Source organism: Nomascus leucogenys, chromosome 24 (assembly GCF_006542625.1).
Source record: "Nomascus leucogenys isolate Asia chromosome 24, Asia_NLE_v1, whole genome shotgun sequence".
Classification (NCBI taxonomy): Eukaryota; Metazoa; Chordata; class Mammalia; order Primates; family Hylobatidae; genus Nomascus; species Nomascus leucogenys.
Genome location: NC_044404.1, coordinates 19,097,668 through 19,121,987, shown reverse-complemented (window position 1 = coordinate 19,121,987; position 24,320 = coordinate 19,097,668). Strand labels below are relative to the sequence as shown.

At 52.1% G+C, this 24,320-nt stretch overlaps 2 protein-coding genes across 6 annotated transcripts in view; both read left to right on the top strand.

The window, feature by feature from the left end:
• IFFO2 (intermediate filament family orphan 2) overlaps positions 1–14,524 on the top strand; it is a 51,964-nt gene extending 37,440 nt beyond the window's left edge. The window contains exons 4-10 of one of the 3 annotated variants that reach the window (XM_030805104.1): positions 337–477; positions 982–1,044; positions 1,800–1,939; positions 6,770–6,890; positions 7,353–7,445; positions 8,362–8,492; positions 10,161–14,524. In XM_030805104.1, coding sequence (XP_030660964.1) covers positions 337–477; positions 982–1,044; positions 1,800–1,939; positions 6,770–6,890; positions 7,353–7,445; positions 8,362–8,492; positions 10,161–10,266 — 795 coding nt within the window. In that variant the 3' untranslated portion in view covers positions 10,267–14,524. The remainder of the gene's footprint in view (positions 1–336; positions 478–981; positions 1,045–1,799; positions 1,940–6,769; positions 6,891–7,352; positions 7,446–8,361; positions 8,493–10,160) is intronic. The other 2 variants (XM_030805106.1, XM_030805107.1) reach the window with 2 other exon arrangements.
• A 1,557-nt stretch (positions 14,525–16,081) lies between these two features.
• ALDH4A1 (aldehyde dehydrogenase 4 family member A1) overlaps positions 16,082–24,320 on the top strand; it is a 32,069-nt gene continuing 23,830 nt past the window's right edge. For 2 of the 3 annotated variants that reach the window (XR_004028393.1, XR_004028394.1), the window contains exon 1: positions 16,191–16,339. Coding sequence is in view for 1 of the 3 variants with exons in the window: in XM_003271534.4 (XP_003271582.1) it covers positions 16,278–16,339 (62 nt within the window). In the remaining 2 variants the exon portion in view is untranslated. Of the gene's footprint in view, positions 16,340–24,320 lie in introns of all 3 variants that reach the window. The other variant, XM_003271534.4, reaches the window with a different exon arrangement.

The following is a 24,320-nucleotide window of genomic DNA, read 5'->3' as shown; positions in this document are numbered from 1 at the left end:
AAGGGCTATCTTTCTCCAGCGGGAGTTGTCTTTTTTCTTCGCTCTGACAAAGTAAACACAGACCCTGTGTCTGCTGGGAGGATGCCTTCTAGCCCTTAGGGAGAGCAGCACACACGGCGTCATACTGGCCCCCGACTCCCAAGGCCCCAACCCCATTCCACCCTGAGCAGCGCCGCCGCAGCCCTCCACTCCACAGAAAAGCCCAAGGCACCCTCGGACTCTGGAGGCCTCCTCGCACCACCCCTGCTGACACCTAGGGGTCTCCCCACCTCTCTGCCCAGCCCTGCAGGCTTGCTCCATCCCTTGCTCATGTAAACCCTGCTGTCCTCCCTGCAGCCCATGACAGACCTGGACACAAAGATCCAAGAAAAGGCCATGAAGGTGGACATGGACATCTGCCGCCGAATCGATATCACGGCCAAGCTGTGCGATGTCGCACAGCAGCGGAACTCGGAAGACGTGTCCAAGATCTTCCAGGTGACTAGGGCTGCCCTGCTCACCAGCCAACCCCCCACTCTCCCAGAGCAGCCCTGGCCTCCACCCTTGCCCAGCCAACTCCTGTTTCCCTCCACATCCCACTCACTCCCTCCCCTTCCCCGAGAGGCAGCACTACCCGACCCTGTGGCCTCCCCAGGAAAATGTAGAATCAGGCACCCGTGGACTCATAGGCTTGTCTGACTGCTTCATCCTATGGCTGGGGAGACCGAGGCCCAGGGGGTGATGTGCTGTGCTCAAGGAAGGAAGTGGCAGAAATCAGTCTCCTGCCCCTCCAGAGCTTGGTTCACCAGCCCACACTGTACCCACTGCCCTGCTTCCTGCCCCTTCCTCTGGGTGTCAGAACTGGGCGTCATCCCCACGGTTGGGGAACCCTGGGCAGGTTATGGGGAGAACTGGGGGAGCTGGCCTGAGCTCTGGTAGAGGGGCCTCAGAGTTCAGAAGAGGAGCTGTTGGCCTTTGACTATTTTTCATTCCCCCCCAAAGAGGCTCTCGATACCCCCCCGACCTAACGTGCAAGTGTGGGTGCCCCCGAGAGACGGCAATCAGGTTAGCGCCAGTGAGGCTGTCTTCCAGAGAGGGCTTGGGGGGCCAGTCCAGCCGAATGAGGCACATGTCATTCTCCGAAGGCTGCTTCTTGAGTTTCGGGTTGTGGTTTGGCTTTTGCTTGAGCCCAGGGCAATAACGGTGTGTTGTCGCTCTGTGTGTGTGACTTTGATGTTGCTGGGCCAGATCTGGGCCTCCCGGGGGCCTTCTCTCCACCTCCATGCCTTCTTGCTGTCCCTCTGCCGGGAAGCAGGGGAGGCCAATGCAGCCTTCGTTTGCTCATGGCTTGTCTGCTTGGAGTGGAAGCTTTCGGTGAACCTTGCGCCGTCTGTCCTTTGCCTTTGCATGTGAGCAGGAGGGCTCTGGGCAGCATGGGGCCATATGGCCTTTGTCAGGGGTTCTCCGCCTCTCTGGCTGGCTCTGAGATATCCCAGGTGATTCTGTGTCCTTGCCTGGCCTGTTCCTCTCCCCAAACTGTGGGGCTGCTTCTGTGGTAAAAGGGCGAGCTGAGCCGGCGCACACACCAGGCCGCCCAGGGCAGGGAAGAGTCCAGGCCATCTGTGTCCCCATGCATGTCTCCCACCTCGCGCTTCCTGCTAACGCCGCCTGCTTCTTAGAGGACCTGCACCTTTCCTGGCACTGGCCAGCCCCAGTCACGCTCATCATCCTGTGAGATGCCGGCTCCCTTCCCAGTTCGCCCCTACCCTCCATCCTAGCTGAGCCCCCCAGTTACCTTGATTGCTTCCTTTCTGATTCAGGTGGTCCCCAAAAAGAAAGAGCGTAAGGTGGCTTCCGATGATGACATCTCCGAGCAGGATGGGGAGGTGAACCGGTTCTCGGATGATGAGGTCGGCTCCATGAACATCACCGATGAGATGAAGCGCATGTTTAACCAGCTGTGAGTATCCCCGTGGCCTGCACACTCTCCGTTTCCCCGGATTGCCTGGGCAGGGGCGGTGTACGGGAGGCTTGGGCTGAGAGTAGCCCACAGCACTGGAAGAATTTGGATTCATTTCCTTTTTTTTTTTTTTTTTTTTTTTTTGAGACAGGGTCTCACTTTGTCACCCAGGCTGGAGGCTGGAGGCTGGAGGCTAGAGTGCGGCGGCACGGTCACAGCTCACTGCAGCCTCAACCTCTCGGGTTTAGGGATCCTTTCATCTCAGCCTCCCAAGTAGTTGGGAGCACAGGCATGTGCCACTATGCCCAGCTAATTTTTAAATTTTTTTTGTAGGGACAGGGTCTCACTGTGTTGCCCAGGCTGGTCTCAAATTCCTGAGCTCAAGCGATGCTCCTGCCTCGGCCTCCCAAAGTGCTGGGATTACAGGCGTGAACCACTGCACCCAGCCAAGATTCATTTTCAACATTTGTAATTTGGGAAATTTCATATGTTCAGCCTCTCTTGGAAGCTCGAGGAGGTCAGGCATTGCTGAGCCTGGGGCTGAGTTGACAGGGCTGGATGGCAGCTGCAGAATCTGGACAGGTGCATACTCTTCCATTCACCAGAATCCTTTATGTTCCCTGTCTGCCATTCTCCTGCCTTTCCTTTGAAAGCTTCTTCCAAAAAAGCGGTGGGAGAAGGGGTGTTCTTGCCCATGAGATACAGGGGCTGGGCTGTCCCCTCTCTGGTCATGTGTAGACATATCTGTGTCTGAGGATGTCATGAACCCAGAAGGGGCAATGGCAGATGTGGTCTTATTTGTAGGCTATTTTTTTTTCTTTTTTTTTTGAGACAGAGTCTCACTCTGTCACCCAGAGTGGAGTATAGTGGCCAGATCTCGGCTCACTGCAGCCTCTGCCTCCTGGGTTCCAGTGTTTCTCCTGCCTCAGCCTCCCAAGTAGCTGGAATCACAGGCATGCACCATGATGCCTGGCTAATTTTTGCATTTTTAGTAGAGGCAGGGTTTTACCATGTTGGCCAGGTTGGTCTCGAACTCCTGACCTCAAGTGATCTGCCTACCTCTGCCTCCCAAAGTGCTGGGATTACTGGCATGAGCTACTGCACCTAGCCTGTGGGCCATTCTTGAGCAGACCTTAGCCAGACCCACCTGCACTAGTTTGCCATTGGTGGGCTGGCTGTATTGACTGCACAGCTTGCAGAAATGGCTCCTGATGTTCACTTGGAGGGGGCTTCACAAATGTCACTTTGCTCACTCCAGACGCCCATCCTAGGAGATAGGGTATCACTCCCCTCTTGTAGATAGGGAAACTGAGACTCTGAGAGGACAAGGGAGTTGAGCAACACCACTCAGCTAGTATGTGGCTGAGCTGGGATTCAGAGCCAGGCCACCTCCCATGCTAGTGCGCTCTCAGTAGGAGATGTTGCTTGGGGTGGTGGCAGGGTCTGGGCTGGGTATGGTCAGTGGTGGGCGAGCCTGCTGGTGCCAGCTCTTAGAAGCTGCTATACCCACTCCAGGCTCAGTGATGTCATATTAGTACCTTAAAATTTGCCATTGCAGGAAATCGGCAAATGCTACCAATCAGAGCTCTGGGAGGCTCTGCCACCTCCCAGAGCCCCCCCGGAGAGGGCATGCTCCTTCTAGCAGATGCATTTGACATCATTTGTTTCAAAAGCCCGGGGCACGGGCTCTCCTAACCTCCCTGCACAGCTCTGAGGCTGGCTCAGAATTCCATAGTCCAGAGCTCACTCCGCCCAGCCCCTTCATTGTACAGATGAGAGAATGGGCTCAGAGGGGCACACGCGGAGTTAGGACAGAGCCAGGCCCCCAACTCTTGGTCCAGTGCTTTGTCCCCCATGCCATGCTTGGAAGAGAATTCTCTCTTCTGTCCCTATTCTAGGCTGACTTTTAAGATAGACAGGAGGCAGGGGCAGGGTTGGAACTGGGTGGGGACAAGAACTCTTTTGCCTGATACTTCCTGGACCTGCCATTCCCTTGAAACAGAACTGAGATGGGAGCTGTATTTTGGGGGTTTGCTATTTAAGGGTGATAAGGAGACCCCTAGATTCTTGATTCCTCTTGATTCCCCCCATCTCATATTCTTATCTTCTGCTGCCTGCCAAGAGGGGCTTTTTTTTTTTTGAGATGGAGCCTTGCTCTGTTGCCCAGGCTGGAGTGTGGTGGTGTGATCTCAGCTCACTGCAGCTTCCACCTTCCGGGTTCAAGCAATTCTCCTGCCTCAGTCTCCGAAGTAGCTGAGACTACAGGCACGCACCACCACACCCAGCTAATTTTTTTTGTATTTTTTTAGTAGAGACTGGATTTTACCATGTTGCCCAGGCTAGTCTCAAACTCCTGGCCTCAAGTGATCCACCCACCTTGGCCTCCCAAAGTCCTGGAATTACAGGCATGAGCCACTGCACCCGGCCAATAGGGGCTTTTGGAAAGAACCAGTGGTTGGGTCTAGGTTTTCTGAACATTGCCCTGGGCGTTTCTGAGCCTAAGACAGGATTGTATGCCCCGGAGAGCCCAGGCTGGGTCCATGTGGTTAAATTAAAGGACTTATCTAAAGAAATTGTTGTCCCTGCTTTTATAAAGTCCCCAGGGCATTGTTAAGCTGACCAGGAATGGGGTGAGCTACAAAAGGAGACAGATCAGAGTGGAAGCCAGGGGGCCCCATGGGCAAAGGCTCCAGTGTGTAGAAAGAGCATTCAGATCCAAGTCAGGCGAGACTGGCTGCAGGAGTGGGCGCCTCAGTGTTGATAGAGCTAAATTGGGTTCAGTATGGAATTAGATTTAGCTGGTTGTAAAGTTACCTAAGTTAAAACAAACAGGCCGGGCGCGGTGGCTCACCCCTGTAATCCCAGCACTGTGGGAGGCTGAGGCGGGCGGATCACGAGGTCAGGAGATCGAGACCATCCTGGCTAACACGGTGAAACCCCGTCTCTACTAAAAATACAAAAAATTAGCCGGGCGAGATGGCGGGCGCCTGTTGTCCCAGCTACGCGGGAGGCTGAGACAGGAGAATGGCGTGAACCCCGGAGTGCGGAGCCTGCAGTGAGCCGAGATCGCCCGCCACTGCACTCCAGCCTGGGCGACAGCGAGACTCCGTCTCAAAAAAAAACAAACAAACAACGAAACCTCTGATCACTTTGATCACCCCCCACCCCCATTCTGCAGTTCTGTGTAGGCCGCCCTGACCCCACCCCAGGCGGGGCCCTGGGCCTTTCCCATGGACATCTCCACCAGCTGTGGGCAGGACCCTAGCCAGGCTGCCCCTGGCCGGATCTGATGAAGTGTTTGAATAATGCAGCCGTGTTAGAGTTGTGTTTTGTTTTGATCTAAGTCGGTTGTTTGGGCTTCAGACCAAGGAGAAGAGGGGGAATGTGCGGCTCTCCCCCGCTGGGGCCAAGGCTCCTTCTCAGCCCCACTCTGCAGATTTGTGAAGTGGAGGCCTCTTCCGAGTCCCTTTTCTTGCCCGTCTTTCTGTCCTTTCCAGCTTCCTGTCCCTCGGCTGGGGTTTCCTTCAGATCCCAGACGCCGGGAAGGAAGTGAAGTCAGGAAATCGAGTGTGTGATGCGGTGACCGCTGGACCCTGGCGGCTCCCGGCCACACGGCCCACTCCAGCACCCGCCCCCACCAGCTCAGGACCCTGGACTCGGGGAGCCACCTATGGGCTCCTGTGGGAATGGCTTTTGGAGGGGAGCCGGCCCGGCCTGACTCCAGGGGGCGCTCGAGACAGCTTTTTACCAGACAGCCTTCTTGGGACCTGCCCAGCCCCCAACCCAGTCCATTGGGAACATTCATTGCTCCGGAGGATCCAGGAAGGAGTTGAGGGAGGGCAGGCAATGGGGAGAGCCCTGGGATGGCAGCCTGGAGACAGGGTCCACACTGTCCTGTGCTACCAATGCACTGGGTCAAGTGATTTCACTCCTACAGACAGCCTTCCCCTTGGAAAGAGGGGTATGTTGGATGAGCTGATCTTTAGGTCTCCTCCAGTTGGGGTAACCAATGCATCTTGGGAACCCCTTAGTCCCAGGCAAACCTGCCTGGTTGGTCAACCTACTTTTAGTTCTAGCCAATAGGGAGGTCTTGACATCTCCCAGGCTTTGAATTCAAATCTCATTTCCAGCATGTATTGGTCTAGAAGGCCACTGAATCCCTCTGAGCCTCTGTTTCCTCACCTGCAAAATGGGAATGATAGTTATGCTTACCTCATAGGATTGTTTTGAGGGCGTTGCATTTTGCTGCATGCTTAGTGGCTGGTCCAGTGCCCAGCACCTAACGGGTGCTTGGGGAGTATGTTGATGGGGAGGAAAAAGCTGTAGGAAACAGAAACATTTGGCATTCTAGCCTGTTTCTGCTACATGCTAGCTGTGTGGCTTTAGACAGTTGAGTTATCCTTTCTGAGCCACCATTTCTTCATCTGTAAAATAGGTATAATACCAACCTTTCCAAATTGCAGAGAACATGATATTATATTGAGCATCTCACTCGAACTAGGGGCTCAAGAAATAGCTGTTAAATGAATGAGGAAAATTGCAAGATTGGACTTGGAGGAAAATATCTTTAGTCCCAATTAATTATAGCCTGACATTTAAAAAATACACATTTTTAATTGTATAAGCAATACATAAATACATTCTGCATTTTAAAAGAGTTAAACTCCTTTTGGATAAGGCGAATGCCCCCCTTTGGCTTACTACCCCTGTCTTTCCTGAGGACAGCCTTGAAGGTGTGTACCCGCTGGGCAGCTGCCCCTTTCTGTCCCCTGTATGGGTCCCTGGAGCCTGGCTTCTGTTCAGTCATGCCTTCTGGTGTCACCCCCACAGGCGGGAGACCTTTGACTTTGACGACGACTGTGACAGCCTGACATGGGAAGAGAATGAGGACACGCTGCTGCTCTGGGAGGATTTCACCAACTGCAACCCGACCATCGACCTGCAGGGCGAGGTAAGCCTGGCGCCTGCCTTCCCAAAGGCCAGGACTAGGGGCCTGGGGGCACCTCCTTTCAATGGTCCCTCATCCCTGTTATTTTCGTACAGCCCCCGCCACACAGCTAAACTGTCCCCTTTGGGCCGGGTGTGGTGGCTCACGCCTGTAATCCCAGCACTTTGGGAGGCTGAGGTGGGCGGATCACCTGAGGTCGGGAGCTCGAGACCAGCCTGGCCAATATGGCGAAATCCCATCTCTACTAAAAATATAAAAATTAGCCAGGCCTGGTGGTGTACACCTGTAATCCCAGCTACTCGGGAGGCTGAGGCAGGAGAATCGCTTGAATTCAGGAGGCAGAGGTTGTAGTGAGCCGAGATCATACCTCTGCACTCTAGCCTGGGTGACAGAGCGAGACTCCACCTCAAAAATAAATAAAAATAAATAAATAAATAAACTGTCCCGTTTGTTCTGTTTCCCCAGCAAGAGGAAAACTTGGGCAACTTGATCCATGAGACCGAATCCTTCTTCAAGACGAGAGACAAGGAATACCAGGAAACCATAGGTCAGATCGAGGTGAGGGCTCGGGACGTGGAGCACACTCGGGAGGCTCTCCTGAGGTCCACATGGTTGAGATCCTGGCGATCAAACGCCCATGCGTCATGGGCAGGGGTTGGTAGAGTGGGGCAGGCGCAGGATTGGAAGTCAGGAGGTCTCAGGGGCGAGTAACATCTTTCTTAGGGCCTCAGTTTCCTAATCTGTCAAATGGGGGTGGTGATCCTTGCCTGCCTCAGAGAATTAAAAAGAATATACGTAGCTGAGGTAACGATCCCATAATAACCACAGAGCTGACATTCGAGTGATAATTGAGTGACGCAAGGTACTGAGTGCGCCTGGTATCCTTACCTCTGCCCTATGCAGTAGGTACCGTGCACTCCTTTTACAGAGGAGGAGATGAGGTTGGAAGAGACCAAGTGACTTGCCCAAGGCCTTGCGGCCAGGAAGCAGCATTGAAGTGTAATTCTCCCTGGCTCCAGAGGCTGTGCACGTGATCACTTCTATAAATGACAGTCATTGCTACTATGCAGGAGAAAGGGAAGCCCAGCTGCTTCCCTAGAGGAAGTATCACTTGATAGAGGACAAGAGTCGGAAACATGAAAAAGCCTTCAGGATTTTTGTAATCAGGTCTGGATAAAGGAACCCAGAGATGCTGAGTTATCAGAACTGGGTGGGGTGCATCAGAGCCAGGCTGCTGCTGGGGTTGCTAAGCAACCATTCCCCTTTGGCCAGAAGGAGTTCTAGGGAACATGGACCCATGTGCAGAGAGCAGAGGATGAGGGAGGTTGATGTCCGGAGGCAGGGTCCTGATGGCATGGTGTCCAATGGTGGCCTTGATGGCACCATCCCTGAGGAATCCAGGAGGGGAGGTTGCTGAGGCTTCTGCCACGAGGATGACTTGCCCTCACCCTTATTCCTCATTGGTTCCTCCCAGCTTGAGCTGGCCACAGCCAAAAGTGACATGAACCGACACCTGCATGAATACATGGAGATGTGCAGCATGAAGCGAGGCCTGGACGTGCAGATGGAGACCTGCCGTCGGCTCATCAAAGGCTCCGCAGACAGGTACATGCCCGTCCTCCCAGGGGATTCAGCTGTGGTGTCCTTGGAGGGGAATTCCCAAGGCTGCAACTCGGCCATGTTTCATGCTCCCAGCCTAGCTCTCTGTCCGTCCGTCTGTCCGTCCATCCGTCCATCCGTCCATCCATCCATCCATCCAGTGACTATTAGCACACCTATGTGCCAGATGCCTTACATATCTAACCTCATGCAAGTCCCACCACCACCCTGCCCCTTGTTGATTCAATAGATACTTGTCAAAGGCCTGCTCTGTGCAAGATGGTGGGGCCAGTGAGTATAGCCCCTGCCGTCAAGGAGCTTAAGCCCCATTTTCTGCTAAATTGGGGAGCAGAGGAGGCGGACAGGGCATGCTCCCATTTGCTCACAGGAAGTGATTTCCCTTCCTTTCCCATCTGTTAGTCTGTTTTTATGGTGCTATAAAGAACTGCCTGAGGCTGGGCATGGTGGCTCACACCTGTAATCCCAGCACTTTGGGAGCCTGAGGTGGGAGGATCACTTGAGCCCAGGAGTTCAAGCCTAGCTTGGGCAACATAGCAAGACCCCATCTCAAAAAAAAAAAATGCCTGAGACTGGGTAATTTATAAAGGAAAGAGGTTTAATTGACTCACTGTTCCACATGGCTGGGGAGGCCTCAGGAAATTTATAGTCATGGCAGAAGGCACCTCTTCACAGGGCAGCAGGGGAGAGAATGAGTGCCTAGCAAAGGGGAAACCCCCCCTTATAAAACCATCAGATCTCGTGAGAACTAACTCACTATCATTAGAACAGGATGGGGGAAACCGCCCCCATGATTCAATTATCTCTAACTGGTCCCTCTCATGACACGTGGGGATTATGGGAACTACAATTCCAGATGCGATGTGGGTGGGAACACAGCCAAACCATAGCATCTCCTTCCAACCCAGGGCCTGTCCCCAGGAGACTGACATGTGTCAGGCATGGCATATAAAGCAGAGCCCCTGCCTTCAAGGACACACAGCCTTGATGGGGGACAGCCATGCTGAGAATGAGCTAATATGAGGAGAATGCCTGCCACACAGCAAAATACGTTGTCCTTGTTTTCCTCGTTTTGCTGCATTACTGTACCAGAGGGAGGGATAGCTCTGTGGGGGGCAGATCTGTGTGCAGGGCCGTGGCCTTGCCTTTCAGACCTTTAACTCCTCAAACCGCCAGAACCCACTGTGGTTATCTCCATTATTCAGACAGAAGAGCAGATGCTTAGGCAGGTTAAACAGTTTGCCTAAGTTCCCCCGCCCCCAGAGATAGAATCAGAACTGCAGCCCAGTGATGTTAACCATATCCTGCATGGCCTCCTTTTGAGCGCTGAGTCACTCAGGGTTTACTGTGCACCTACTGTGTGCCCAGACCTGGGTTAAGTGCTTGGAGGGTAAAGGCCAAGCTTGATCCATGGTCCAGCTCCCAAGGGGCTTTCTTCCTAGAGAAGCCAACACAGCCAGACCGAGTAGTGGCCGGTGCAGGGGGTTACCTCGTGAGCTTAAAGGATCTTAAGCATAGCTGAGGGAGGCAAGAGCTCAGGGCCAGGCCCCTCTGAGGGTAGATCTTATAGCAGTGGCAGCTCAGCCTTCCCACTCCTTGACCCTTCAGAGGCCCAGGGCTGCTCTGTGAATTTCCCCACTCTCTTGTGCTTCTCAGGAATTCACCGTCCCCCAGCTCCGTGGCCAGCAGCGACTCAGGAAGTACAGATGAGATCCAGGATGAGTTTGAGCGGGAGGCGGATGTGGAGCCCATGGTCAGCTGATGACTGAGGCCCTGCGAGCCTGGTGGTCTTGGTGATGGGGCCCTGCCACCTCTCCTCACGGGGCCAGGAAGGCCCCTCGGAGTGGGGTTCAAAGCCGCACCACACAGACTTTCTCTGCCCTCCCTTCTCTGGAGGCCCCGAGGGACTGCTGCTTCCTTCCTTCCTTCCACACCACCAACGGGTGCCCCGTCTCCATCCCCCACCCACCCAAGGAATGGTGCTGTCAATTTCTATTGTTCTCCACGTTACAAATGCAGACTTCTGTGCGGACTTTGCAGTGTTAACTGTGCCTTCTCCCTTAAGCTGAGCCACTTTGAGCTCCAAAGAATTATTCCTAGCAGGTGTTTTTATACAGAACTCTAAGCTGAGGGCCGGGCCAACCCGGGCATGGTGTAATGTGGTTTCTGCCGTCCGTCCCACCTGCTCCTCTGATTGGCCATGGGTTATGCCCTCCCTTCCTCCTGAGCCAGCCCAGACTGGCCTGGGGCTTGGGGTGCTCTGCCAACCCCCAGGAAAGAGCCGCTTGCCTCTGTGAGCTTTCTAGGCCTGGGTAGGGACTACCCCAATTTTCTCACTCCCTGAAGGAGAGAAAGGTGGAAGGAAGGGAAGGAAGACACATTTTAATTTTTGGGGGGGATCGAGTGGCAAAGTTGAAGGGACAAGGCACTGTGAGGGGAAGGCGGAGCCTCACTGTGTTTAAACTACTATGCAAAAAACAAAACAAACAACAAAAGCAGCTTGCCTTATATCATTGTGGAAGGCAGAACCTCTTCTGGGCTCCTGGCTTCCCCCTGGAGCTGGGAAGGAGGCCGGGGTTAGGGTGATCTGTGTCGCAGCACTGACTGGGTAGTGTGGGTTTGGCCAAGGTTGGTCATGAGGCCGGGATTCCTGTGAGGCACTGGCCTGCCTGACCACTTGCTCCCTTCCAGACCTCTGGGTTCAGGGCGGGGGCGGAGGGATCCTTTATTGCCCTGATAACTTGATGTTCTTCCCTCCCTCGCCAGCCAACAATAGAGGCTTAGAGATCTGTAATTTCTCTGTGAGAAAGTCTGAAGGGGCCAGGCCTGGTCTCTGCTCCCTTCTACCCACCTTGGGTTAGGACTGTCCGGCAGTTGCCTGCTTTTGGCTGCTGGCAGGGCAGGAGCTGGAGTGAGGACCATCCTCTTTCTGCTCCTGAACACACGTAAGTCTCTCTCAGCAATTCCCTCGACTGGCCAGTCGGGGTATTGATCTGAGCCAGCATCCCCCAAGACTTGAATGGCTTGAGTGGGCCTGCGTTGAAGGGCACTGTGTGGCGACCCTCCCCCTTCCAAATCTCAGCTTGGAGCCAGCTGAGTAGGCTTTGCTTTATTATTATTTTTTAACTTTTCATACCTACTGCAGTGGGTCTGTTGCCAATTTTAATTTTTTGTTGTCCCAGGAGCTCCCTCTAGTGGTCAAGGTAGCAAAATGTGCCCAAGGACTAGAACTTGAGTCCCTCTGCCTTGTCTGGAGGCAGAGGGGGCTCTGGGTTTGACTGGGATTGTGGTCCCCAGGGGTCCATGACCTTTAAAGCTCTTCTCTCTTTTCTGTTTCCCCCACCTGTGTTACAGTCTTAAAAGTACTGTACATAATAGATATATGTAGAGAGAGAGAGAGAGAGCGTGGGAATGTGTTAGTGACTACGTGTGGTGTAATTTATCACGATTTGGTGGCCTTCGTCATGAGTTTTTTCCTTTGTTTTCTTTTGCTGGGGGCACCTCCCATGGGTCCCCTGCGGCAGTCTGGCTGTGACGCTTCCATAGTCAGCATCTCTTGTTAGCCAAACAGTTCCCTTTGGCAGGTACTTGGAGGGACAGTGGTTTTGGAAGAGAGACGGCCCTTCTCTCTCCTCACTGACCCTTGTTCTAAAGGTTACAGGGTTCAAACATACCTGATTCTTGTTGTTATTGTTGTTGAATTTTTATTTTAACCAAAGGTTATCAGAGCCAGTTGGGCTTGGACCTCAGCTGCTAAAAAGATTTTCCGTTTCCACGAGGGCAGGAAAACATCCACCCTCGCGGGTCTCCTCCATCCAGGGCTGAGGGAGGGTCGGACAATGTGGTGTGGGAGTTTCGTGGGCAGTGTGGAAGCCAGCCCTGGGTTGTTCCCCAAGGTGGTGGGAGGGTGACAGATATATCTTTAGACTTAAGACTGTAAGGCAGCAGTGTTAGCATTGGAGTAACTAAGGTTACTGTGGTGATCGGTGTCCGGCGGTATTATTTTTACTTTCCTCCTTGTATACATAGGTCATTTGTCTTTGAGGACTAGGGTACTCTAGGGAGTTTGAAAACTGCAGGAGCCAGAAAGAGATCCTGGCCTGAGAGTCCCTTCCAGCTGGCTTTTAATATCTGCTCTCCTCTTGGGAGTGAGGACTTGGGGCAGGTGGGTGGGAGAGGGAAAGCCACAGTGTGATGGTCCTGCCGCCTGGGCTGGTTCCTGGGTCCGGCCTGCCTGACTGCCTGCCTCTCCACCACATGCTTTTTTCAGTTAATGCCAGTGGGCCCTGCTTGTCCCCTCACCATGAGCCCACAGCTTGCCAAGAAAGACCCCAACGCTCACTGGGGCAGCACCAGTCCTAGCTGGGACGAATTGGTCCATCCTTTGTAAAGCTGTAAATACTTAATTTTGACTTTCTATTTCTAAGCCCAGTGTCATATTGACACTGGTATTTTAGAATTGTTCTCAGATGGGCTCTCCTGCGCTGCCCTCTGTCTCCTATTTTTGGGGGTTTTATACAAACAGAGGATTGGGGAGGGATAGGAAGACTAGCATCCTTTTGGCTCCCTGGTTGGTTGTGAAATACACACACACACACACACACACACACACACACACTCACTCCTCTGAGACTCCGAACAGAGAAAAAAATTATTGGCAAGTCAACACATTTTTCCTTCTTGTCTTGAGAAAATGTCTTGAGGCCAAATCCATCGTGGACTAACTCTGTGTGTAGAGCTCAGATGACCTAGGGAGAATTAAACCACTTACACTTGGAATGGGAGGAGAGGGGGTGGGGTGGGGGAGAATATAAGATGTAACTTAAGCTAAATGTAATCTATTTATAAAGCAAGAGACTCTCATCTATTTTTATGAAAGGAAGGGTTTTTTAATCTAGGGTAGGCAGTTGTGGCAGCCCAGCATTTTCCTGTGTACAAGACATGGTGCATGTTGTTGCTGGATTGAATGGAACCCATTCCTGTCTCCTGGCCTCATCTTCTGTCCTCATTTTTGGTCATCCACACCCATAAGCAGCTTCAGCAGAGTGTACGTCCCACTTTACCCCATTCTCCTCTCCTCTGACCCCTCAGCACCTTGGAAGTCTTGGGGCAGGGATCTGAGGGGGTGGGTGGGCTGCAGGAAATTCAGAAATGTGGTGGGTGGGGGAAGGGACAAGGCGCATTAGGGAGGGAACAAGCTGGGCTCTGGGGGTGGGCTCTGATTAATTAGTTACTCTGACTCTGGTCTGCCGAGATCCATTTCCAACCCAGCTGCGTTGGGAGAGAGTTGGGAGGCAGCAGAGCATGGGTGACAGTGGGAGCACATGACTTCCTTGGAGTCTGGCCCTTCGCGGGTCCCAGGTGGTCAGGCAGCTGGAGCAGGAGTGGAAATGGTGTAAGATGCTCACAGCCCAGCCCTGGCTGTGTCTACTCCAGGCCAAGCCTGGGCTGCAGTCCTTGCTGTTTTCCCCCCAGGGCCCTGGGCGGGAGGGATCAGGGTGCTGGGGGTTTCCTAGGACAGGGGTCTTCCCCCTGGAGACACCAAGCTCTGGCTCTAGAAGAGCTCTTTCCCGGAGTGGGGAGTCTGGAGGGGACTGGGTGGGTGCAGGTAAAGCCGGATTCTCTCTGGAAGGGAATTTTCTGTGAATGGTTGATTTCCAGGCTCAGGGTGGGCTGTGTGTTAGTTCTGGGCAAATCCCTCACCAAGACCCCTCCCTCCCAAGCCCTCAAAGAAACGAGGCAGAGCCCTTCCCTGCAAGACCCCTTGTGGACGTTTTTGCATCTACCTGATTTTTAGCCCCATCCTGGGAGACTTTATACCCCATGATTCCATCCTGCCCCACCGTTGCTGTTGTCTGCCAGCTGGGTCTAGCATCACAGGGAAGGGGGGGATTTATACTCATGGAAAGACTACTGATCCTACCGGAAACCAACCTGTTTACTGTACTGTTGTAAATATCATGCCCTTTATATCCTGTATATTGGCTTCTTTTAAATAAAGTGAAATGTCTTAGAACTGATGGTGCTTTTTTTTGTTTTTGTTTTTAAATAGAAGGTGAATCTGGTGTTGGGGGAGGGGTAAGAGGACGGAAGGCTACAGAAACACTCAAACTCATTAGCTAATTAGCCATAAAATGGGGGATTTCATATCACCTGTTACATTTGTAGCTCACAATAAAAGCTTTGGAAGATGACAAAGCAGGAATCATTACACACATTTTACTGAAGGGGAAGAGAGGACACGAGACATCACAGGCTCAGTAACTGGCTTGGCCTGGTTTGGAACTGATGTCCTTTTAACCACAAAGCCCCCATTTCTCCAGGCTGTCCAACGTGCCCGCAGGAGGTCACCTTCCCAGGCTCTGGATTTGATACTAACCAACGTTCTAGTTTTTCTTGTTAATGGGCACGTTCAGGGCAACATTGCCCAAATGTGAACTGAGCCCACCTGTCTAGGGTCTTCTCCAAAGATGAAGACAAATAGCCGCCTCCAATCCCAATTTGCTTTTTGCCATTCCTAATACTTGGCACTTAGGTAATTTCCCTCTCCTACTCTTCATTTAAATGTTTAAATTCTCCCAAAGTATCTTAAATGGTGTAATCTGGAGAAAAATAAGTGGCTTAAGATCACGGGGGCTTTGTGAGTTGGGTACTATTACGTCCGTTTTACAGATGAGGAAACTGAGGCCCGGAAAGGATATGTAGTCTGCCTAGTGCCCTGTTGAGGAACCGGAATCAGCATCGGAACTGACTCCTAAGCAGGTGCCCGGTTCATGCTGCTGGAAGAAATATAAACAAATTAGAACAGAGAGTAAGGAAACGTAACATTACTTTAGGAATAGATTGGGTCTCTGAGACCTCGTCATCACAGAAGACTTCAGAATCCAAGTTTTAAATAGCATTCTAGTGTTTACCAAGCACACAACATTTTGCAAAGAAAGCTGAAATTTTTACTTGGGGGTAAAAGGCTCAGGAACAACTGGTTTTGCGGCCAAAGGCTTTAAATGAAAAGCTAAGCGTTGGCCAGCTCAGGTTTTATCTTGCATTGATCGTAATCTGCAAGGAAGCTAAGAAGCTGGCCGGCCCCGCGCCTGGAGGGTAGGTGGAGGGCGGCTGGGTCCTGGCCAAGAAGCTGGAAGGCAGGCTCATTCCAGGGGCCGCAGCCCCCGGGAAGAAGCAGGCGGCAGGCCGCGCTGTGGCCCTGCGGGGTCGAGGAGTCTGGTAGCGGACAGGTTTCCAGGCTTGCACAAGCCACTTGCGCCCTGAGAGAAATCAGTCGGACGCCCACCGCACCCGGGGCGCACACCAGGGGGCCGGGCGCAGCGAGTCCTTCTGCCCCGCTTCAGCACGTGTCCCATTCCGGTTATCTCATTGGCTCTATTCAGCCCCTCTCTGCTCTGCTTTGGATGGCTGCAACAGGACCGCCCCGCTGATTGGTTCAGAAGCTTGGTGTGTCACTCTGATTGGTCGGCAGGGTTCACGCCCTCTCCCCGGGTCATACCGTAAAGAGAGGAGGGGAAAACGCATGCATTTCAGGACTTCGCTTTCGGGTTCCCTTGCCCTGTGTTGTGTAATGCCCCCATTATGGCACTAGAGATATTTTTTATTAGCCGAAGCTAAATATAGTGGGACTTTGGCTGATCCCGAGCTCGGAGGACAGCCGGGGTGATCCGTTTCCCCCCGCGGATCGAGGTGGTGCGCTCTGGACGGGGTCGTGCATTCTAGCCGCGCCCAGGCGGACGAAGCAGCCAACAGCCCCGCTGCGAGCCAGAGATGCTGCTGCCGGCGCCCGCGCTCCGCCGCGCCGTGCTGTCCCGCCGCTGGACCGGAGCCGGGTGAGTAAGCACGGGGCCCGGGGCGGCCAGAGCGCGCGCCTGGGGCCCGGGAGCCTGGGAATCACTGGGCGTCCCCCGTGCCGCCGCACTCCCTCCTTGCCGGACTCCCAAGCTGCCTCGGTCAACGCCGGGTTCCTCAGGGGCTCCCCTCCGACCCCCACCCAGGCCTTTCTCCCACTGAGATTCCTTAGCCTCCTCCCTCAGGTAGTCACCTTCCTCTAGCGAGGGGACTCCTCTTCCCGAATCCTGCGACCGAGTAGGGTGCCTCGGTGGCCCTGCCGGTTCCCACGCTCGGAAAGTAGCCTCTGTGGCCACTCACGTCACTCCTAATACTGGATCTTTGCAATTTGCTGGCTTCCCCTGAGGGGCACTTCTATTTTTACCACACCACGCATCTCACTTCCCCATCCTCGTCTCACGTTCAGTGCCCCCATCCCGCCCCGGATTCCCCGAGTCCTCCTCTCCTTCTACCAGGATTTCTACCTCTCTCTTTCCCGCTCCCCACGCACCCCGACGCCCGCTTTTTTTTTTTTTTCAAGTTAAATGTTGGACAGAAAAGAGGATTCCTTTCTTCTTGTAGGTGGAATAATCATATTTACGGAGTGCTTATAATGAACCAAATGCTGGCCAGGCACTTGGCAGGTGTCTTATCATGAGGATTCAATGAGTTAATACATGGGGAGTGCACTGAACAGTGCCCAGCACAAAGGCAGCGCCCGGTTATTATATTGCCACGATCATCATCATTATCACCTCTATTTAAACTTCTCACTCCTGTGAGGCAGGTATTATTCCAAATAATGAAGAAACCCAGGAGCAGTTCAGGGGTGGAGCTGCCTTTCAAATCCCGATTTGCAAACCTGACATTGTGGAGCCAGGTGTCTGGACCCTTGCCCACTCAGTGACAAATATTCTCAGAGCCCCTCCAGCTCGGAGATAGGTTTGGAGAGGTAGGTGGGACACAGACCCTGCCCCAGAGGGGTTCCTAGTCTGGTGGGGCTGCGCACCTGTGGATCAGCTCCCCCTCCCATTTGAGTTTTGTTTGCTTGACCCCTGGGGCTGTTAGTGGCTGTGTCTCTCCTGATGAGCTGTGCCCTTTCTGAGTTAATCAGTGGCCCTCTCCCTTCCCCCAAGGGATGGCATGGTGGTGCTCTCAGCACAAATGAGTTTCAACACTGCTGTGTGTCCTCTGTGGGTGGGGAGGGGATAGGAAAGGGCGCGGGAAGAGGACATGGGACAGAGGGGTTCCTCTTCTAGGCTGAGACTGGGGCCACACTTGCCATACTCCCTGTGTGATCCCGTTTGCGGGCCTTCCCTGAAGATGGGGCTTATAGAGTCCTGTGTTTCCTGAGTGCCTGCTGTGAGCTGGTGCTCTGCCAAACACCCTAGAGGTGAGGAGTACCCAGGGAATTTACATGGGGTGGGGCCTTTGAGGAGTTTTCGGCTTGATAGGGGAGAAATGCATAGGAAAAACCTCCAATATCTAGTAGAAAGCAATCCATATTCTAAAAGATAAGCCCATGATAACAATAATAATTATCAAGCAATCAAGCACCACGGGGCTTAACACCGAGCCGATAAGTACTGTCTCATTCCTGTATTATCATGAGAAACGATCTGCCATTCAGAGATATATGACTGAAATTACAGTCGGTCTAAATCCAGATTTATGCTCTGAATTATGAGGCCTCCTAAATTGAGAAGGGAAAGAGAAAGAGCATTTTGCAACCGGTTCCCTGGGCTCAGGTTACCCCTTTAATACAGCAGCTGGCCGCATGCCCTAGACAGGATTTCTCAACCTCACCACTATTTGCATTTGGGGCTACATTTTTGTTGTTGTGGAGTCTGTCCTGTGCACTGTAGAATGTTTAGCAGCGTCCCTGGCCTTTACCTACTGCATGTCAGGGGCACCCCCGGCCCTGACAATTACGAAAAAAACCCTGGCCCTGACAGGAAATACAAGTTCCCAGACATTGCCAGATGTTACCTGGGGGACAAAAATCACCTCTGGTTGACAGCCACTGCTCTAGAGGAACAGCTTTGTTATTTGATCACTTGTTCATTTATTCAGTGAACATTTAGGGCACACCTGTGACGTGCCATGTCTGCATTTATGGAGAAACAGTCACAGGGCTTTTTCAGTGACATCCCTCAGTGTCCTACGTGTAAAACTCTAGTCCTGAGAAAAACTGCTGCTTTTGAGGAACGGGTATAGGAGATGTTTCTTAGTGTTTTCTTTTTTGCCTTGAGTGCCAGGAATCTCTGCTAGTTTTAAAAAATACCCTCGATACATGTTTTCTTTTAGTTTAATACATGTCAATTGTGAAAAGTACAGATAAGGCAAAAAAATAGAAAAATCACCTGGAATTGTACCACACAGAGGTACCCACTGTTAACATTTTGATTCATGACCCAAAGGACTATAAATCATGCTGTTATAAAGACACATGCACACGTATGTTTGTTGCGGCACTATTCACAATAGCAAAGACTTGGAACCAACCCAAATGTCCAACAACGATAGTCTGGATTAAGAAAATGTGGCACATGTACACCATGGAATACCATGCAGCCATAAAAAATGATGAGTTCATGTCCTTTGTAGGGACATGGATGAAACTGGAAAACATCATTCTCAGTAAACTATCGCAAGGACAAAAAACCAAACACCGCATGTTCTCACTCATAGGTGGGAATTGAACAATGAGAACACATGGACACAGGAAGGGGAACATCACACTCCGGGGACTGTTGTGGGGTGGGGGGAGGGGGGAGGGACAGCATTAGGAGATATACCTTATGCTAAATGATGAGTTAATGGGTGCAGCACACCAACATGGCACATGGATACATATGTAACAAACCTGCACATTGTGCACATGTACCCTAAAACTTAAAGTATAATAATAATAAAATTTAAAAAAAAAACCAAAACATTTTGATTCATGTCCTTTAACTTTCCATGAATATACATGCTTTAAAAAAAACCTCATAGAAACAAGCTCATCTGCCCATACTTTATTGTAGCTTGTTTTTTCCCTTTATACATTTGTCTGCCTTACAGTATGTTCCCAGGCCCTGGAACTGTGTCTGGCACCTGGTAAGCCCTTGGCAAACATTTAGGGAATGAATGAACTTATCGTGTGAGCCCTTCCTTGTCAATCGATATTTATCATGGCCAGCCTCAGGATAATCACCATAAACGTGTGGCCTTTATAGGTGGGCCCAGGGATGGCAGCTGTTGACAATGACTGCCATTTACTTTTCATGTGGATTATTTTACTCAGCCTCTCAGCAACCTATGAGGTAGGGGTTACCACCCCTATTTCACAGATTAAACAACTGAGGCCCATGGAAATTAAGGAAAACTTGTCCGAGGCCTTGAGCTGGTGAACACCAGGCCTCCCAGCTGACTGTCTCTTTTCTCCTTTAACCCTGACTTCCTGTTTTTTTCTCAATCAACTTTACCATCAGTGTCCTCAGTTCTCTTTGAAAACAGGCAGGATACAGATTAATAGCCAGCCCAGGCATGTAGTAGGCTTGTAAGAGTTCACTTCTGTTCCTTACTTCTTGTGCCAAGCCCAGATGTGACTCCTGCTCAGCCCATCTGACATCAGGGGGCTTGTGGGCCAGAATTGGCTACTACTGTGTCCCCTGCAGTGATCCCGGGTGATTTTGGACTCTTCTCAGGCTACCTGATGGTTTAATTTTCAAAATATCAAAAACACCCAATGCTTTTCCCAGTCTGCCCGGCCCTTGGATGGGCACAGCTTGCCCTGGGTCGGGAGCTGGCATTTCCCACCATTCCTTAGACATTCTCTGCTCTTGAACTCCTCCAACCAGCGGCTGGGGCAGTGCCTTTGGCCTGGAATGTCCTGCTGGCCATCTTGATGAGCCCATCCAGTGCTTTGTGGCCTTGGCAAGGCAGCTTCTGTCCCTTCGGTATCCTCATCTGCAAAATGGAGATGATTGTATTAACAGCCACATAGCAGGTGGCTGCAAGGATGAGCGGTGATGTGACCAGTGGTTTCCTGGATGCCTGGTACCGAATGTGTGCTCTGTGAGTATTTGAGTGGAAGAATAATTAAAACCTGTGATTATCATCACACTTCTAAAGTAGTGAAAGCACCACTGAGGCAGTGCTTGGCAGTGGCACCCCTGGGAGCAGCCTGCCTCCTGTGCCTGCATCTGGCCCGGCACACAGTAGTCGTTGAACGGTTGCTATTGAGATGGTCCAGAACACAGCATGGCTTGGATCCTGGCTCCAACTCTTGGCAGCTCTGTGGCCCCGGGCAGGTTACTCACCCTCTCTGGGCTCCCTTATGTTCTCATATGGAAAATAAAGATGACAGTAGTAATCACCTCATAGGATTGTCCTGCGGGTTAAATGGTCTCATACATGAAAAGCACTTTGGAGTGCCCAGCACCTGAAATACTCAGTAAGTCCTGCTGTGGTTATGATGATCCCCCTCTCCCACCAATGGGTTTCCCGGAGTGATCATCTTCGATCAGGAATATCAAGACAGCAGGGGCCCAGCAGTGAAGGATGGTGGCAGGAGGGGAGGTATGGACCTCAGATGTCCTCGGTCTCTTCCGTTTATTCCAATTAAGTACCCCAGATGCCAAACCCTTTCTGTTATTGTTGGTTTTGTTTGTTTGTTTGTTTGTTTTGGAGACAGAGTCTCATTCTGTTGTCCAGGCTGGAGTACAGTGTCACGATCTCAGCTCACTGCAGCCTCAACCTCCTGGGCTCAGTCATCCTCCCACCTCAGCCTCCCAAGTAGCTGGAACTACAGGCGCACATCACCATACCCAGATAATTTTTGTTTTTTTTTTTTTTTTTGTAGCGATGGGGTTTCACCATGTTGGCCAGGATAGTTTCAACCTCCTGGGCTGAAGTGATCCTCCTGCCTCAGCCTCCCAAAGTGCTGGGATTATAGGCGTGAGCCACCGCATCCAACCTTCTGTTAGGGTTTTGACCCTGCTCACCTCAGGGGATGGAAGAGACTTCTCCCCTTCTTGTAGCCTCCTTAATCCCCAAACTTTCCCTTTCCTGGCAGAGGTCATGGCATGGAGTGAAGAGTCCCTGGGCTGAGCTGCTGTGCCAGTGGACAGCTGAGTGACCTTGGGCAAGTCACTGCCCACCTTGGGGCGGCCGCTTTCCTCAGGTGGAAATGAGTTTCTAGCTGTATGGTGAGGAGGATGAATGTGTCCCTTCAGCCCCACCTGACCATGGGCCTCTGAGATGTTCCAGGTGCTTCAGCCATAGTGTAAGTCTCCTGAGTAAGGAACACCTGGGGTCAAATCCTGCTCTGTCACTCATGAGCTGTGACCCTGAGCCAGGAGTGAACCTCATCCGTAAACAGATCATTCTACGGCCGAGTATCCCTCATCTGAAATGCTTGAGAACAGAGTGTTTCATTTTTTGGGTTTTTGTTTTTTTGAGACGGAGTCTCGCTCTACCTCCCAGGCTGGAGTATAGTGGCAAGATCTTGGCTCACTGCAACCTTCACCTCCTGGGCTCAAGCCATCCTCCTACCTCAGCCTCCTAAGTAGCTGGGACTACAGGCACATGCCACCACGTCCAGCTAATTTTTGTACTTTTAGTAGAGATGGAGTTTTGCCATGTTGGCCAGGCTGGTCTAGAACTCCTGACCTCAAGTGATCCGCCCTCTTCAGCCTCCCAAAGTGCTGGGATTACAGGCATGAGCCACTGCGCCTGGCCAGAAGTGTTTTGTATATTGGACTTGCTTGGATTTTGGAGAATTTGCTGAACAAGTTGAGCATCCCTACTCCCAAGTTCCAAAGTCCAAAATGTTCCAATGAGCATTTCCTTTGAGCGTCATGTTGACACTCAAAAAGTTTCAGATTTTGGAGCATTTCGGATTTTGGATTTTTGGACCAGGGATGCTCAACCTGTCATGTGTCCCTCATACACTTGTGTGGTGGATTCAGTGAGATGATCCTGTCTCACTAAGGTTAATGGTTGGCATGTGGTGGCAAGTGCTTGACAAATGTTGCCTGATGTTTGCTGGGCAGTGGCTGAAGCAGCTCGTCCCTGGCATTGGGTCTTTCTTTCTTTTTTTTTTTCTGAGACAGCGTCTCGCTCTGTTGCCCAGGCTGGAGTGCAGTGGCACAATTTTGGCCAACTCCAACCTCTGCTTCCCGGGTTCAAGCAATTCTTCTTCCTCAGCCTCCCAAGTAGATAGGCTTACAGGCATGTGCCACCATGCCCAGCTAATTTTTGTATTTTTAGTAGAGACGGGGTCACCATGTTGGCCAGGCTGGTCTCAAACTCCTGACCTCAAGTGATCCACCCTCCTCAGCCTCCCGAAGTGTTGGGATTTCAGGCATGAGCCACTTTGCCTGGCTGGGCCTTTCTTTCCCTCCAGGTCCCGCCCTGGGCCCTGCACTCTCCCTGCTCACCTGGTGTTGCCTTTATCTCAGTGATAGAGAGGATTAGCCTTATCAGGCTCCAGATAATGGCTGGAAAAGCCAGGAGGCTGAATGAAGCAAAGATAATTTCCTTTCTATTTCTCCTCTCCTTGTCCTTGGCCACCCCTCACCCTAGCCACTGGGGAACCCAAGGGGCCCGTGTCCAGCCCCAGGTGATAGCAGAAGAGCACTGGCCTTCGAGTCCAGTCCTGGGTGCCTGGTGTCAGCCGTGACACTCATGTATTGATTGTATTTCTCAGGTGCTTACTGTGGCTGGTCAGTGTTAGGCTTGGGGTGCCTGGTAGTGAATGGAATGGATACGGGCTGGCTGTGTAGAGCCTGTGGCCTGGCGGGCACACAGATGGTCATTCAGAGGTCTATAATAGGGTTTTCACTAGTGCTTCCAGAAAAGTCTAGAGCTACGAGAGGATCCGATAGGAGCCCCATTCCGGCTGTGTGAGGTTGGACCAGTGGAGGGCGTCTCAAGCAGAGGGGACCCCAGAAAAGACCGGGGTGGCTGGATTGCTGCAAATGGGGCAGGGTGATGCGGAATACATTTGGAGGCCTTGGTAAGGATTCTGATGTCTTCATTTCAGAAGAAATGAGAAGCCACTGAGTAGTTTCTCACTGAGCTCCCCGCTGTGCCATCTCTCTGATGATCGGATTTTCATGTTAACTTTGGTTGCGGTGTGGACTTGAATGATTTGGAGACTGGAGCAGGACTGGCATGGCATGAGTCCAGGTGAAAGTGAATAGTACCTCGGACCAGGTGTCTTGGACAAGGTGGAGTCTGGGCCCTCTGTGTCTTTTCAGTTTTTCCCTCTATAGATTTCTGTATCTGCATTGGCTGGCCCACAGCTCCTTGCAACCCTGACATCTCCTGGTGCAGAAGGTGAAATGGTGCATGACCTTTGTAGATCAGATGCCAGTACTTGCAACCCTCACATCTGGTGCAGGAGGTGAAACGGTGCATGGCCTTCATGGATCAGATCCCAGCATTTGGAGCCCTGACATCTCCCGCCACAGGAGGTGAAACGGTGCATGGCCTTCATGGATCGGATCCCAGCATTTGGAGCCCTGACATCTTCCGGTGCAGGAGGTGAAATGGTGCATGGCCTTCGTGGATCGGATCCCAGTACTTGCAGCCCTGACATCTTCCGGTGCAGGAGGTGAAATGGTGCATGGCCTTCGTGGATCAGATCCCAGCATTTGGAGCCCTGACATCTTCCGGTGCAGGAGGTGAAACGGTGCATGGCCTTCGTGGATCAGATCCCAGCATTTGGAGCCCTGACATCTTCCGGTGCAGGAGGTGAAATGGTGCATGGCCTTCGTGGATCAGATCCCAGCATTTGGAGCCCTGACATCTTCCGGTGCAGGAGGTGAAACGGTGCATGGCCTTCGTAGATCAGATCCCACTTGTAGAGGGTGAGGGGGACCAACTTGAGGTCTCAGGCCCAGGGCATGAGGAGAAAGGGCACTGCAGATTTTCAGGGAAACCTGAGTCAGATTCAGACTCTGCCTTGTGCCACCTTCCCTAAGTGGGAGG